Source organism: Periplaneta americana, chromosome 12, assembly GCF_040183065.1.
Source record: "Periplaneta americana isolate PAMFEO1 chromosome 12, P.americana_PAMFEO1_priV1, whole genome shotgun sequence".
Lineage (NCBI taxonomy): Eukaryota > Metazoa > Arthropoda > Insecta > Blattodea > Blattidae > Periplaneta > Periplaneta americana.
Genome location: NC_091128.1, coordinates 120937881 through 120954520, shown reverse-complemented (window position 1 = coordinate 120954520; position 16640 = coordinate 120937881). Strand labels below are relative to the sequence as shown.

The 16640-nt window shown below is 36.4% G+C and overlaps 1 protein-coding gene across 1 annotated transcript; it reads right to left on the bottom strand.

The window, feature by feature from the left end:
- Nucleotides 1–5482: 5482 nt before the first annotated feature.
- Nucleotides 5483–15970, bottom strand: LOC138710856 (uncharacterized). The gene is made up of 3 exons (XM_069842017.1): nucleotides 15827–15970; nucleotides 13724–13993; nucleotides 5483–7295 (listed from the first exon to the last, which is right to left on the bottom strand). Exons 1-3 carry the CDS (start codon nucleotides 15830–15832, stop codon nucleotides 7002–7004), a joined length of 570 nt encoding a protein of 189 aa, XP_069698118.1. The 5' UTR covers nucleotides 15833–15970; the 3' UTR covers nucleotides 5483–7001.
- Nucleotides 15971–16640: the final 670 nt, after the last annotated feature.

Below are 16640 nucleotides of genomic sequence, written 5' to 3'. Positions count from 1 at the left end.
CCTAGATGGCATTCGTGAATCCGATGGTGACAGGTGGGCCATTCAACCTCAGCCCCTGATAGAGCCAGTTCCCGTGCTGCGGACTTAGTAGTCTGATAAGCTCCAGGGGCCCAGAGCCCCAAGTTTTTCCTATATCAGTATCGGAAACCGGTACTACCCCCAAGACTTCACTCCTGCGTATATTTTACTATTGCGGATGATAGATGAATTGAGGGAGAGGTGGAGAGTTGGTGGAACGATAGAGGAAAATGGGAGTACCCCGAGAAAAAACATCTGCAACGTCTGCTCTGTGCACCACAAATTCCATCACAACCTGTCCGAGGATCGAACCCGGGCCGCCTGGGAAGACCAGCGCGTGAGCATTTCAGTCACAGACGCGACATTTGCTTAGCTTAGTCCGTGTGATACTTATCTGGAAGCGTGCATTGGCAGCTTGACATTTGGTCATATTGCCGTCTCGCTGGCTCAGTCTTAGTGATACTGTTGATTGACGAGGGATTTCAAACCAGACATGACTAATCCACATTAAATAGTTATTCAAAGTCAACTACGAACAGCGGTTAAATCCATATGTTGTCAAACTTAATCTCACAGTTGTAGTATAGTATATACAGTAACGAAGTTTGAGTTGTGAGGGTGCTAGGGACTGTTCTGGTACTATTTCACATTGTCTGTAATGAGGCGATATTAGCGATCCTAGTGGTTGGTAACTATCTATGGATGCATATTTACTACGTATTGAGCTTCGCGACTGTATATACTAGACTGTGGTTGTAGGTTCGAAGGGTTGTAGTCTATAGCGTCTGTAATAGAAAACTTCAGAGGTGTTGGTAACACTTCACAACTACGTCGTAAAATCATGATTTTTGTTTCCTTGTTACATTGGAAGTACAATGTATTTATTTGTGGTTTTGTGTTATACTTGCAATGGGTATGCAGTTATTTTGTGTTATTTGTGTGATTCTTCGTATTTGACTGTCTCTGGCCCGAAAGGTATGTATCATCGTCCTTTAATAATACCAGTACCTAATTCCTGTAATAATTTTAAAATCAACAAAAGGTAGGCCTAATGTTATCATAATATGAATTGCCGGTACTGGAAAGGAAAGCTATAAGGAGAATCAGAGGTTCCGTAGGCCACAATATTGAGCTTTACCACAAACGTGAGTTTATGATTTATTTAGAATTTACAGCTGATTCATCTCTCACGTACGAATATAGCCTACATATACGTAGGCCTACATGAATAGCAGTAGGCTACTTTACGCTTTTCTTCTACTTGGTATTTGGTGATTTATAATGTTATTGGTAAACGGAATCTGTGAGAAATGGAGTATGAGGTTATTAGTTTTCATCACAGTAAGGTAATTTGAACATTATATTTTACAATTGAGTCCAGAGTTCTTAGGTTATATTTCTATTGTAGGTCTATGGTTAACATAATATGAAAACTAGTACAGGTATTCTTTTATGCTTAAAGTTCCGATGAACAAAATGATGAATTGACATAGCCTCTAATCTATTTATTTTATGGAATAGGGCCGAAATATTTCAGTTCAATATTACTTCTTTCAGTGTTTTTATTTTCATTTATCCATCATAAACCCTATGAAAGACGAGAAAATATGTTGCTACAAAATATCCATTTCAAGATTTTCAGGTAAACTTACTGTACATTTCAGTACTAGTGATAGTTTAAAAAAAAATGGGAGGGGGGATATATCGTTTACCTGTATCTCCAGTATAGACCTCTAGTCATTGTCATAAAAAAAGTAGACGGATTTTGTTCATATTCAGTATCTCTTACGCGTTTTTTTTTTCAGAAATGTATATTTATTTAAGTACCAGGTCGCAAAATGGACCCATGCCTTCTTACGCGTCCCATGTTACATGACTGCTGAGTGTTGCCGAGCACTGATGTCGCCACCAGCGAATAGGGATTATAAAGAATGGACACTGAGCGAATTTTCCTGTGTTTTGTTTCTCTGTGCGCCAGCGTATAGTTCCACTTTGAAGCGCTAGAGGTTAGTGTAATCGAGCATACGCTAAGATAATAATTGAGAATAGAGTCACAGTTGAGTCCCGGAATCCAAACATCGCCTACCTTATTGCATAATCCAGTAACGCTTTGCTTCAAATAAATTCAAGTTAACAGCTTTTCCTTATTTCTCAGTGACAAACTAGTTGTAATAATAATATTTTATATTTCAGATATCATAAATTATATTATAAAAATAATATAATATATTATAAAATTAAGTATCGAATTCGTTTAATATTTGTATATAATATAATAGAGGTATTGGTTTTACTTCTCGTAAGAGTTTTGTTTTTCCATTTTCAGCGCTATCAAATCATTACATATTTTAATTGTTGTTGGGTTCAACGTCTCAACTCTCATTATAAAGGAACTCTAGAGTCTAGACATTACAGTTAATGACGGATTTATTATTTTATGGATCCAATTTATTTTATTTGAGTACATAATGTGCCTAGATATATTAATTATATGTGTTATATTTCTGCTATGTCGACTGCTAGCTGGTGTGATGTCTGCGCCAACTCTAGGGAGAAAGCAGAATCTCACGCTTTAGCTGGCTTGAAGGTCATTGAAATCAGTCCGGCTACATCAAAGATACCGACGCGAAGTGTCCATTCTTTATAATCCCTATTCGCTGTCGCCACTGTCTTGCATACAAGTCATCTTAGGTGACTGTTCATTTCCCTTCCTCTTCCCTGTAGAAAAATAATTTAGATTTCATATCATATCATATCATATCATATCATATCATATCATATCATATCATATCATATCATATCATATCATATCATTCATTATCTCATACCATAGACATATTCAGGTCATGACGCATGTCTTCGTCCGCTTGTAGGAGGGACGTCCTCTCCGAAACCGTCTCTGGGTTCCAAGCCTATCGTAATATCTCTGTCAGGATTCGGAATGAATCCTGTACTGCTTGGTCACCTTGACGGTATAAACTTGAGGCAAGGGGTGTAGGGGGCCCGTTGAATGAGCGGGTGAGCGGTCGCATGCGGCCGGTGGGCTGGTACACTTCATTTTCATTCATCCCATAATTCGGGGTGTACAATAGGCCACTGTCGAGCCGACGTGCTGAGGAGTCGTCCATAACCCGCCCCTGGCTTCTCAATACTACTATTAATACTACTAAACAGACAATGATAGACATGAGCAAATGGGCGGAGATATTAAGAGAAGAGACAGATAAAGTATAGGCGGAAAATGTCCACCGCTGTGGAGTAACAGCATGTGTGATCGTGAAATGAGTGGGCTCGAGTTCAGACCTATTTAGGACAAGTTACCTGATTGGGTTTTTCCAAGGTTTCCCCTCAACCAATTGAAGCAGAATTGCTGGGTAACTTTCGGCGTTAGACCCCGGATTCATCCCGTCATTATTTATTAATATATCATTATCATCATTACCATAGCTTGGGTTAAGTTCACGGTGCAGCGTTCTGTATTCTTACAAGAGCGCGGCCGTTCGGCGACAAATATTAACAGAGTAGGGGTGGTAAGCACAATAAGCCTCAGGCTAAGGTACAAGCCTTCAGGTCCCTCCTCCGCAAAAAAGAGAACATAAACTGGATCAAATAGATTGATCACTAACGATTTCAGATGATAGATCTGGGATCATACACAGAAGAAATCGAGAATGAGGGGGATGATAGGGAGACCAGTTTATGTGCACTCACGAGCGAAAAAGAGCAACGTTGGCATTGCAAGCATTGGGACGATCTTCTTTTGCATACTGCTCGTGTGCAGCGAAGAGTACTATTGCACAAAGAGCACGAGTTGGCCACCACTGATTCAAGTGTTAGTTTTGGTAGTACCGAATACAGAAATGTGAAAGACCACCATTGCTTGGAGACGGGTTAATGGCAATAAATATAAATCATAAATAGTGGCAGGAATAATAGTAGTAGTAGTAGTAGTAGTAGTAGTAGTAGTAGTAGTAGTAGTAGTAGTAGTAGTAGTAGTAGTAGTAGTAGTAGTAGTAGTAGTAGTAGTAGTGATGATGATGTTTGCTGTTGACTGAGGGAATTAACGAAACAGCCACCCATCTTACATATCATCACCTAACTGAACTTCTTCGCAAAATATACTGTGTTTGAAAAATATTCTTTGTTTGTAGTTACAGAAGTTTCCATATCAGTTTTTGTACCTTTTAATATTACACCAGTCATACAAATGATTTTGATGCTATTTTTACTATTTTCAAGTAAAGTCATCAGGAGACTTTATTGTTATCGTCGTTGTCATGATGATGATGATGATGATGATGATAATAATAATAATAATAATAATAATAATAATAGTAAACATCATATCAAAAAGATTGGAAGCTATTCAGTAATCTAAATGAAACGTGTCAAAATGAGAATAGGAGAAGAACTGTCAGACGGAAGTGAAATAGGAAGAGGAGTACGACAAGGATGCCTTTTATCACCTACTCTGTTCAACATCTACTTGGAGGATTTAGTGAAGAATTGTTTTCAGAACATGGGAGGGGTGTTAGTAGGAGGAAGAAGGATAAAGTGCATGAGATTTGCTGATGATATGGCATTGTTATCAGAAGAGGAGATAATACTAACTAAAGGATATGCTACTGAAGCTAAATGACAACTTGTGAGGAGTATGGGATGAAGATAAATGCAAACAAGACGAAGATCATGGTTATCGGAAAGAAAAGTTAAGAAGATAAATATGCTGTTTCGAAATGAGGCAGTGGAACTAGTGGACAGCTTCAAATACTTGGGATGTACAGTAAATAGTAACATGAGCTGCTGTCAGGAAGTCAAAAGAGAGATAGCAATGGCAGCTTTTAATAGAAAAAGGAGCATTTTCTGCGGACGTCTGGAGAAAGAACTAAGGAAGAGACTAGTGAAGTTCTTAGTGTGGGTGTGGTATTGTAGCCTGTAAATTATGGCAGAAATATGTATATTACGCGAAATGAAGAGAAACTACTAGAAGCATTTGAAATGTGGGTATGGAGAAGAATGGAGCGTGTGAAGTGGACAGACAGAAAAAGAAATGAAGCTGTGCTAGAAATAGCGGATGAAGAAAGAATAATGCTGAAACTGATCGGGAAGAGAAAAAGAAATTGGCTGGGCCATTGGCTAAGAAGAAACTGCGTACTGAAGGATGCACTGGAAGGAATAGTGAATGGGAGAAGCGTTAGGGGCAGAAAATATATCAGATGATAGACAACATTATGGGTTGTATGCGGGGACTAAGTGGAAGGCGGAAAATAGGAAAGATTTTGCAGTAAAGATCTGCCCTTGGGCAGAAAACTATGAGTTACTGAATTATCATTATGTTGTATTGTCTTATGTTATCATTAGTGCAACATTACGATCCGAATGGAGTCAGTAACAGGATTACGAAGGAATAGCAGCGAAGGTTTTGGCGTTGGAATTAAAAATTACCTAATAATTAAAGCAGAAGTTTTTTGTTTCATAAATCTTTATTGCTGTCGGGTATGAATAACGAAATGAGGACATAATAAAACACACTAGACAGGGAGAATAATGTAGTACAAGTTCAGGATGATTTATAATGGTAATTTACACTTCGTGTTTCTTGAAATTGTGTTAGTAAAAACTGTAGGTAACAGTCTAACCTGCATTTAGAAAATATACAGTATATGTATATATCGTTCAACAAACTTATCACGAAAAGCAACATATACATCGTATTTTACACTTTATATACAAGTAGATGGAGTTCTGAGCGCCCAGGAAAATTTTAATTATTTGCATTATTTTTTTCTTTGTATTTAAACATTTCACGTGAAATGAATTTTAGAGTTTTCTACAATAAATTACCACATAGTAATTAAATTTAATTAAATAACACAATTTGGCAATAAATATAAGGGTCTTTCACCGTGGAAATATTTTCCATTCATCTGGACATTTTATTAATTTATTTATGCAAATAAAATCATGAGCTAATTAGATTATTCGTAAATTTACGTACGTACATACATGAAAAATATGTCGAAAAGTTAATGAGTTGTGTGTGGAGTAACAAAGTGCAATTTAACGAATAACCAATTTGGAATTGCGTGTGGTCGTCAATATCAATGTCTAGATAGCTCGCGAATGGGTTTTTGGTCGTCATGACACTCAAGTACTGTCCTCCAGCCACAGAATATTCCATGTCTGGTAGAGTGATGCGAGAGGATCTTTCCGGTTGCAGGTGTATTCTAGCATTGGGATTGGGTAGCGGAAACGCAAGCCTGTCTATTGTATCCAAACTGATACAGGAGATATATCGCGTAGGTTACATTCTTTAGTTTTTTTGTGTTGTAGGTAATTTCTTTCGATTAAATTGTGGTTTATGTAGTATGACGTCACGCCTCGCCCCTAGTTCGGTAGAGATCTTGTGGCTGGAAGACTACAGTATATTGGAATTGCAATCGCTTCTCAAGACGTCACATTAAGGAGATGTAGTATAAATTGGTCTAAATTTAACACAAACTATTGTTTAAGGTAATTAAGAAATAGCCGCTGTTTATTATTCCAAGAATGTGGAATTTGATAATATATGAATCAGGGATTGCAGAAACAGGACATGTCACTATGTGTGGCGTATTGACATGTGCTGTTTCTACAATCCCCGATTCATATATACTGTCTTTGAATTTAATTTCATGAATTGAACATTTTGATATAGCGATCTAAATTAATTCGTGAAAATTGTTTCCAGTTATGCCGAGATTGTAGAGAATTGTCCGAGAGTTTTTTTTAACGTTTATATCTGACCATAACGAAGGGTCAAATATTAACGTAGGCCTAAGCAATGAAAATCTATTATTCATACTGAACAGTTAAATTCTATACAAAATCAGGAATTGAAAAAAATAATAATAACTTGAATTTTTTTAAAGATTCAGCCTTTTCCGACAATTCCTTTAGTGTCTATGACGACCTATCTGTTCGCGAACTGTAGTAATGTCCCTTTACTTGAATATTCTGACAAGGGGGGCGCTGAAGGTGTAGATCGGGGAGCGGATGGGCTCCACGTCCTGGTACTGGACCTGGGCCACGTATCCCGCGCTCACTCCCTGGGAGGGAGCTCCGTAGGCCTGCAGAGCGCCGTTGGGCTGGTTGGGTTGGGCACTGAACGTGATGCGCTGGAGACGGCCGTCGGGGAGAAGAATGTGGTACACGCCGCTGCTCTGACCGTCACGCTCTCTGTCGGCTACGCTGGGGTCGGCACCGTTTCCGTCGGCAAGCTCGGCAGAAGTTTCAGGCTACGGGAGACAAACATTTTTCCGTCAAATTAATATCACAAGTAACGCTCAGTGTTTGGTCACATTTAACACAAGTTAGATACACAGTGACTCTATGTTGAAGGCTTTATAAAAAAGATGATGGTGCGTTAGGTAATTTTGTGTTTCTTGTAGGCTGACCAGATTTTTTATGGTCCAGTAGGAGACATGGGCATTTTCAACAAAAACCACAAATACTTGTCTAGTCACTCTCCGTTGAAATGTTACAGACAATACATATAACAGTAGAGATAATGATAGAACGTTGCACACTAAATTTATAGAGTACCTTAACTTTTTGAATTAAATGTATAGACACCCTTAACTGCTAAATATGATTATACCACTAGGAATTCAATTTCAATACTGACGCATGCATGGAAATCTTTCACATAATGTTGCACACACTGAACTGTAACACACACATTTTACAAGTAATTGTCTGAAGAATGTATTTTTTTAACGATCTGTTCATTTCCATACAGCTTCACACTAAGTTCCTCACATAAGAAATGAAAGTTTGTTTTCACTTGTAACAAAACTTTAACTGTTTCAACTTTCATTCTTGACTTTTCATCAGTCCAGATTGACTTCATTGTATAGAAAATCTTTCAACTGATGAATTACTGACTGAAAGACACATTATTAATGACACTATTTTGAGAAGATTTTCAAATGGAATAGAATTTTTTTTTTAAATGTTGAAAAACATACCACTTTTCACTTGTTCGTTTGTCACAAAACTTCTCGTTTTTTGAACTACTTAAAAATGGACGATGCGGCAGTTCTAACCCTTCCGCGCAACGCGAATGAAGACAAAGATGGTATATGCTTCTTAAAGAGTGCAGCATATCTCATATACTGTGCTCGCTGGTTTATCTGTCTCATACTGGGAACCGTTCAGAAATGTGCATGAATCGCAGCATTTTCATCACGATACTTAAATATTCACGTGTAAAATGTCATTGAAACAAAATCAAACTTCTGAGGACAAAATTAATTTCCAGGGATTACAACGGAACATTTGCTCCCCGGGGACTACAACTCAAAACCGGGGACTGTCCCTGAAAATCGGGGACGTCTGATCAGCCTAGTTTCTTGTGTATTATATATTATGCAGGTACAGTTGGTTGACACAGTAAATTATACACAACTGGAAACAATGTTTTCAGTAAATGTTTGGCATACGAAATAATTTATCATATAGCCTATAGGCTACAACAGGGTATTATTACAAAGAAGATGCTCCAAGAAAAGTAGGCCTATATAACACATCCAGAATTTAAAATTAAATTTAAATCAAACAGAAAACTCTGTAGAATTGCAAAGCACATATAAATGAAATTATACAAGATGGGCCAAAGAAACGGAAGATTTTAATTTTGTTGTTGGTAGTACATGTATTATTTTATTAGACTCAGATTTATTGTCATTATTTAGCCTGAGTGTTCCAATTTATTAAACAATGAATCATTCATTCGTCTTGTGAGCAACGAGGATTAGCTGTCAAATCTTGTTATCTAAATGGTCAATGCGCAGAAGCTGCTTAACTCCGTCGTCATGATCTTGAGCCTCTTCACATGCGATTAAAACCTGGGTTCGAAATTTAGAAGAAATAAGCTCAGCACTAAAGAACAAATCTCCATGTAAAGAAAAAACTGTTAATGGTCGTGCGCAGAGATAATGGGGTAGGGTGACCAGTTCCTTTCCCCCATGCTAATATGAGATATTTGAAATATTATCGTTTGCTATATTTTAGATAAAATTTTTTGTGCGAGATCGTGCGTATTTGCTTGTTTTCCGCACAGAACCAATACGCGGTAAGTGTGAAATACCACATTCAGTATTCCCAACGTAACATACATAACAATTTCCCTCTTCTTACCGCTTAAGCGCGACATTCATTTTACTGCTTTAGGCTTTTAACATATTATTTTTAGAGACGTTTAATTATAAATTGGAAACTTACCACTGCAATTTCACCTAAATTGCAATGTTAATTATTGTTTTTAAATATTTGCAAAAATTAAGTAAAGTCTACTACTCCACGAAACTTATTGCATTCCTGATACAAGTAACATTAAGGAAGCCGTGAAAAAAATCAACAAGATTCCAGATGCGGATGTTATTACTGCAATATGTTATATAAATAATATTGTTAAAATATTAAAATGAAAAATAAATCATTACATAACCTTACCGTTTGTTTTAAGTTCGCATTTACAGACTGGGGGGGGGGGGAAGACAGACGTATATCACGGCCTGCTGGAGTATAGTAAACACAGAAAAAATTTTATAGCAACAATGTTGAAGAAAGATATTTTGGTTTTCCGAAGTTGCCGTCATTAAACAGAAACCAACATGGAGATTTCATTGCAACTAATTAGAAATTCGTCTTTCAGGTATGTAATAAACGATCGTCGCACAAAATAATGTACGATACACGAGCGGTATGTTTGTTTTCATGTTCTCGGAAATTAAAAAAGCTCAACTACGTTTCGCTTTTTCAAACTTTTCCTCGATCATGAAAACGTCAACATACCGCTCTTGTAACGTATATTACTATTTTGTTGTTGAGAATATATTTTTATATAATTGCTGTTGCAGATAAAATAGTAAAACCGAATTATTTTCTTTTGAATTTTATTTTGAAGTGCGTGATATTTCATAATTTAATGTACAGTTATTATTATTATTATTATTATTATTATTATTATTATTATTATTATTATTATTGTTATTATTATTATTATTATTATTATTATTATTACTATTACTATTATTGTAATCTTCAAAATCTAATATTGAAGGCCAAGTCTTTTCATCTGCCCCACTTCCCATTATTATTAAGCTTAGAAACCACCATTAGATATTCACAACTGGCAGTTGTCCCATACAGAAACATTACATAGGCTATCTATTTATATTCATAATAGCATTATCCTGTTATATAACACCTAAATACACGTACAGTATTATAGATATATAGGTACGTGGAGACTACATCGACACTCTGCTCCAAAATAAATGGTGCTGGAATGTTTATTGGCAACTTTTTAAAAACTATTTAATATTCAAATCTCGATTGCATCAGGACAGGAAGAGAGGGGCAGATTCACATAATCAATTGGAGAGATAGCCAAACACGTTCCCAGTATTGTCCCACAATTTCTCCTACTGTCATTATTTTAGCTGCGGGAGTTTGGTACAGAATGCAAAATAGTTTCTCTGTCGTTACTACAAATGCGCACCCTTTCCCCTTCCGCCGCATCCAATTACATGGCTGGTGTAAGCTTGGATTACCTATGGCGTTACCAAAGCGGTCCGCAATGTCTAGAAAGTGAATATGATCACGTTTTTACGCTTAAGTAATCCGTTTAAGTAATGGCTCGTGTCCAGTATTGTTGCACAGTTGGAACAATGGAGTCTATCATGTAGCAGGTGACAGTCCGTTTGGAGAGCTTCGTGATTCGAGACAGTGATTGCTATCTCAATTGCGCAGGCGGTTTTCCGCCCATTCATAAAGGGCCTTTGAAGGAAGCGTCGGAGGACAAATGAAATTGGAATAATTAATTTCTTTGCGATATTTTGAAAGAATAGAAGGGTTATTCTGTGCAGACATTTGGGATTTCCCTTTTTTGTTTTCTTTTAATTTGACTTCTTATGGCTTCACAGCTATTGCAATTCATATAGAGCCAAAAACTAGGATTACCTTGAGAAAAAAAACTTTTTTTTTCACGTTATATTATCAAAAATGTACCGTAAACTATTAGAATTGCAAAATAATATTATAACAGAATTCAGAAAAATATTTTAGCAACATTAATTTTTGTCACAGTTCCTTAAATATATTAGAAATTATAGGCGTAAGGTACTAATGCAAGCAATCAGTATATATTGGGAAAGTACTGCTTTATCTAGGTAAAGTGATTTGTCAGAAAACAGGAAAAACCGTTATGGTTATGGACAGTTTTGCATTTGATAGTAGTTTTCTGAGCTTTATGGAAGAGGAATTAGACAAGATTTGCACAAACCGACTATATCAATAGATAGAGAGCTGCAAGAAGTACAACATCCCATATGTAACTATTTTTTTTTTTAATTTTGGATAAGGCGAGTTTTGCACTTGATAGCCTCATATATGTAATCATTATTATGATATCACTTGTACACGTTTACTAATAACATGATTTTATACAACATTTTTTTGAAACATAAAGATACTGTATAACTCCATACTTCAAAACAACTTTCAGTTGTAATTTGTAATGTACTATAACGGTACCGGATACTATACATTTTTTGTGGAATAGGGCGCTGGATGTATCCTGTTGTCGATTACCATTTTGTTACGTTATTAAGCTATGTAATGCAATCTTAAATTTTTCACTGAATAGAATGCAATTGAAGTGATGACAGTGAATATTCAAATCGAGAGTGATGGTGGAATAATGGAGGAAAACTGGAGAACCCCGAGAAAAACCGTCAGGAACATTGGTTTTGTTCACCAAAAATACAACTCCGCCATCGCCGGGATTCGGACCCAGTTCCACAGTCATCATTAGCTAGTGCATGCCTACTAAGCTACCAAAACGGAGTATAATGTCAAATGAAATCCTATTGACATTTATACTGAAGTAGAAATTCCAGAAAAAAGATGTCAGGCAAAATATAAAAATATAGAAATTAACCATTTTCGCTTAAAAACGAAATTAATTACAACATGTGGTATCAAAGGATCATTTAACAAAAATGTCACAAGAATATAAACTCGGTGTACAATAAGTTTAGAAAGCTCTACGAAAAACTGGTACACAAAACTACAAGTTTTTGCTTCTAGAAGAGGAAGTTAAGTACGCAGCAAGATGTTAAATGAACGTCTGTCGATATTAGTACACTAACTTCAAAGATATCTGACCTACGATTTTATGATCGTGTATTGAATTGAATTGAATTAAATTTAAAAGGGGAGAGCTGTAACAGCCCTAGCACTGCGACCTGAAAGATCTATTGCGCATCCCCGTCGTAATATCCTATCAGTCCATTGTTCTTAATGGGCTGAATCAAACTACGGACTGGGACAGTTGATAGCTCATCAAGCTTTGGAAATTTTTTTCCAAAAATGAGAGCCCTTTGATGAGCGAGTGCATTGCATTCGCACAATAGATGAGCTACAGACTCATCTCCTTGTGAACAACGAACACAGGCTGGGTTGATATGTTCGTGTAAGCGAACTTTCTAACCACGAGATAAGTTAGAACCAAATATATAACAAATTGGCAAACTTTAAAATAATTCCGCTAGTTCTCTATAGGTGACTCCATTATTGAGGCGACTAAAAAAAGTATCAGGGAAAATGATTATATAGATTAAGCATAAACTATTCTCATAATTGACAATATCAGCGGTTTCCAGCTAAATCCAGCGTTGTTTTACAATCAACAGAGAGGGATGAAATATTGAATTCTATATTGCGGGTATAGCCTATTTATGTACGATTGGCTACACTTCGCCGTCTATTCATAGAAGTGATAACTGAAGAAGCCACACTTACACCAACAAATTATCGATCAATCGATTAGTAGGGTCAGGTATCTTTGAGCGCCAGTGTACTAATGTCTGCTACCCGTTTCAGCTCACGTTATCGGTGGCGTCTTCATGAACTAACCCTTACTCATACACTGTATAGTCGTTGTAAAAAAACGAAATATCGGTCTTCATGGAGAAAAATGGAGCGTGTGAAGTGGACAGACAGAATAAGAAATGAAGTTGTGTTGGAAAGAGTGGATGAAGAAAGAATGATACTGAAACTAACCAGAAAGAGAAAAAGGAATTGGTTGGGTCACTGGCTGAGAAGAAACTGCCTACTGAAGGATGCACTGGAAGGAATGGTGAACAGTGGAAGAGTTCGAGGCAGAAAAGATATCAGATGAGAGACGACATTAAGATACGAGTATGTGAATCCTTGTTTGTGTTATTGTTCCATATAATTAGTTTCATTATAACCACGGTATTCTTTTTAATCTATTTATTTAAGCTTATGACATCGAGTTTTCCGTCTTTATATCTCGCACTGACCTGACGGTCGTCGATCAGTCAGACAGGCTAGCTGTTTGTAACGATCCCCACAGTAGGTTTTCACTGGAAGACGAAGAGAGATCCACTCTTCGAAACGATGTGTTATAATTTTGACAATAATTAGCAATGAAAAAAGTCTAAACTTCTCAACTATTGAAGAATTGGAATTATTCTCTCAAAAAAGAGGGAATATGTAAAGATGTTACAGCAAATATAAAGAAAGGAATACGAATTGTAAGAATACAAAGCCATTTCTTCGACCATTTGTCATTCCACTAGCGGTGCGTTACATAAAGAAATAAATCAGAGCATTGTCATGACTCATGACTTACCTCAGTGGTCGTGGGCACTTCTGTCGTGGTGGGCTCCTCGGTGGGCTGCTCGGTGGTTGTGGGTGGTCCGTAAGCAACGGGTGGCGCATAGTAGGAGCTCTGCCTCGCTGGCAGGAAGAACTGTCTGCCGGACGGGCGCCATCCTGAAGGAGGGTACGGCGCTTCTTCCACTTCTGCGGGGACTCCATATGAATTATAGCGGAACCGCGGGGCTTCCGGTTCTGGCTTAGCAGACACGAACACCACGGCGAGGAGGACGAGACTGAGAACCTGCGTCACAACAGCGTCTCGTGTTAACGGACCGAATTCGATTACTGAGAGACTCTGTCACCATTCAGTTGACATTGACATGAACCATCTTCTGAATTGATTCTATTTAGTTTCTTCAGCTAGGAATGCTGGACTTACATAACATATACATTAAACAGAATGTAAACATTAGAAAAAGTTTTCAACGGTTTTCAAAGCTAGATTGAATAAAACAAAAGCGGGGTAAATTAATTTGGATAGAAGCAGTAAGTGGAAAAATGTAAGATATTGAAATGAAGAAGCCAAATTAACCGAAGAAAGGAGACGTATAAGGATTTCGCGGAAAAATATTTTAACGTGTTAATTTTTAAATATGACATTGCAATATCATGCATATAACTCTAGACTGGAGGAACTTCAAGAAGAAAAGAAAGATATGCCTTTTGAACGAATTTTAGATTGATTTATTTTAGGACGCTTCATCAACTGCGAAGATTATCTAGCTTCTGTGTAAAATGAAAGTGATAATGCCAGCGAAATGAGTTCAGGGTTCAGCGCCGAAATTTACCTAGCATTTGTGGAGAGAATGGAAATTTAGAGGCAAAAGAAATGAAATGTAGAAATCTGAATACAAGTAGATTCTGTTTTATAGACAACTTGTTTAAATCTTTTCGATTGTCAAGAAACTCACAATTAAGAATTTATAAAATAATTTTTCCCAAAGTGGTTTATGTATCGGAAAATTGGTCCTTAATGAAATAAGTAGTCTATACGGACCTGACTAACTTTTGATAATACAATATTAAGAAAAATTACATGACCTGTAGTAAATTGGCAATAACAAAGACATCTGAACAATGTATAACACATCTAACGTGTTGTGCATTGGGATGATTTGGTCACGTATTAAGAAGTAAAGGATTATCACTCGCTCCCGAGTCGTGAAGATAAAAGAAGAGCATTTCAAATAGCTATAGTTATAATTAATTATTTATCGTAGTTACAATATGAATTCAGGGATAAAGAAGATCTTGAAAGACCTAGACACAGATGACTTGATCAGCTACATCTTCAGTTTTTATAGGACCCTAAGATCTAGGTATTCCGTTATTCTTCTCCATGGTGACTTCAAATAGTCTTCTAACACTGAGGCATATTAATTTTGTCCATTGCGCACCTCATTTATGTACATTAAACTTGCACTGATTGACGAGCTTACAGTAATCCCATTTAATTCCTCAAGAATAAATAGCAACTGTGAAGGAAATAATACGCAGCGACATCAACTCAAAATATCGCAGAAAGATAGTTGAAAAGCGTAATTATAGGCTATTATTTTATCTCATGTTGCCCATTATAACAGTAACAACCGTGACATCTATTATTCTTTTTGAGTAACATTGACTTGCCATTGTATCTGTCGCTATATCTATATCCATTCTCTTTAGTAATAAAAGGGATTTAATGAAGTGAGGTCACGGCCTCCAGTGAAATACAGTACTTTCAGAATTAAAGATCTTTCAGTACTGAGCCAACATCTACGAGTTCATGATATTTATTATGAGACAATGTTGACCACTATCTGTGGCAGCACTGTTACTTAAGATTAAGGGTCACAAGATTAAACGTACACATAAATAATAATAATTATTACTAATTTCAATTACTTATCACAACTCAAATTATGGATTAACAAGGAGTAGGTCTAAATCAGTTCGTTTTTTTAAATAAATATATCAGGATTAAAGTTATGTTTTAGCACATAAATAGCTTAATTTGAAACTGCGTAAAATTGATCAAATTTCGTAAAGAAATTAAAAAACATTCACCAATCAGCCGAGAGCTTCTTCTTACCTTCATTGTTGAAATTTGTTGTTTCGGATGCCCACCAACTGAAGTGACTAGGAGATGATGTCAGAAGACACTGATGCCTGGAAGGTATGCCTCTGGCACTTTTATACCCAATAACATCACCTGGCCATCAAACTGAGCTTTGACATTGGCCCCATAATATTACGTCACAGAGCCCATTGTATCTGTTTGGTGACAAAGTGATAGCTATATGTACAGCTTACTTGTGATTCGCATGTATTGGTGACAGCGTCTATCGGCCTACTACGTGGCTAAAATCTATAATATCTGGGTATCCTCTCTTTGCGATAATCATCAGCGTGTTCGATGTTGAGTCATAAGAGTATGAAATATAGATGTCGAATTGTTTCCACACTATATTTTTCTGTTGTAGGCTTAACTGTTATATTTTTACATGAAATTAGGGAATTAATTCCACAAGATCACAAAAGTAGAAATCAGTATTAGATATCCATTGTCCTAGGGTAACTTATATTTCTCAGTTGAAAATAGTTTATCAGTAATATATTCTACACTGCATTTTTCTATTGAAACTGTAACATTTTTACATGAAATTAACGACAGACTTAATGGAGTATTTGAAAGTCATATTGAGGTTTGGTTTCAGATAAATTGGAATTGAATATTAAAATATTTTGTTATACAATTTCAGTCTACAACTTACCAAGCTTTATACAAATACAAAATTAATTTTCTGTCATACCATGTTACAGTATTATTACCACGAATATTTTTGACTTATAAAAATCATCTTCAGATGCAAAACACATATTAGTAGGCTATATAACAAGTTAAA

What these genes read in the sequence shown, in the direction of transcription:
- LOC138710856 (XM_069842017.1), bottom strand. An exon ending in AAGTGCCCACGACCACTGAG is followed by an intron (nt 7,296 to 13,723) that starts GTAAGTCATGAG and finishes TGTCTCCCGTAG; the next exon opens with CCTGAAACTTCTGCCGAGCT.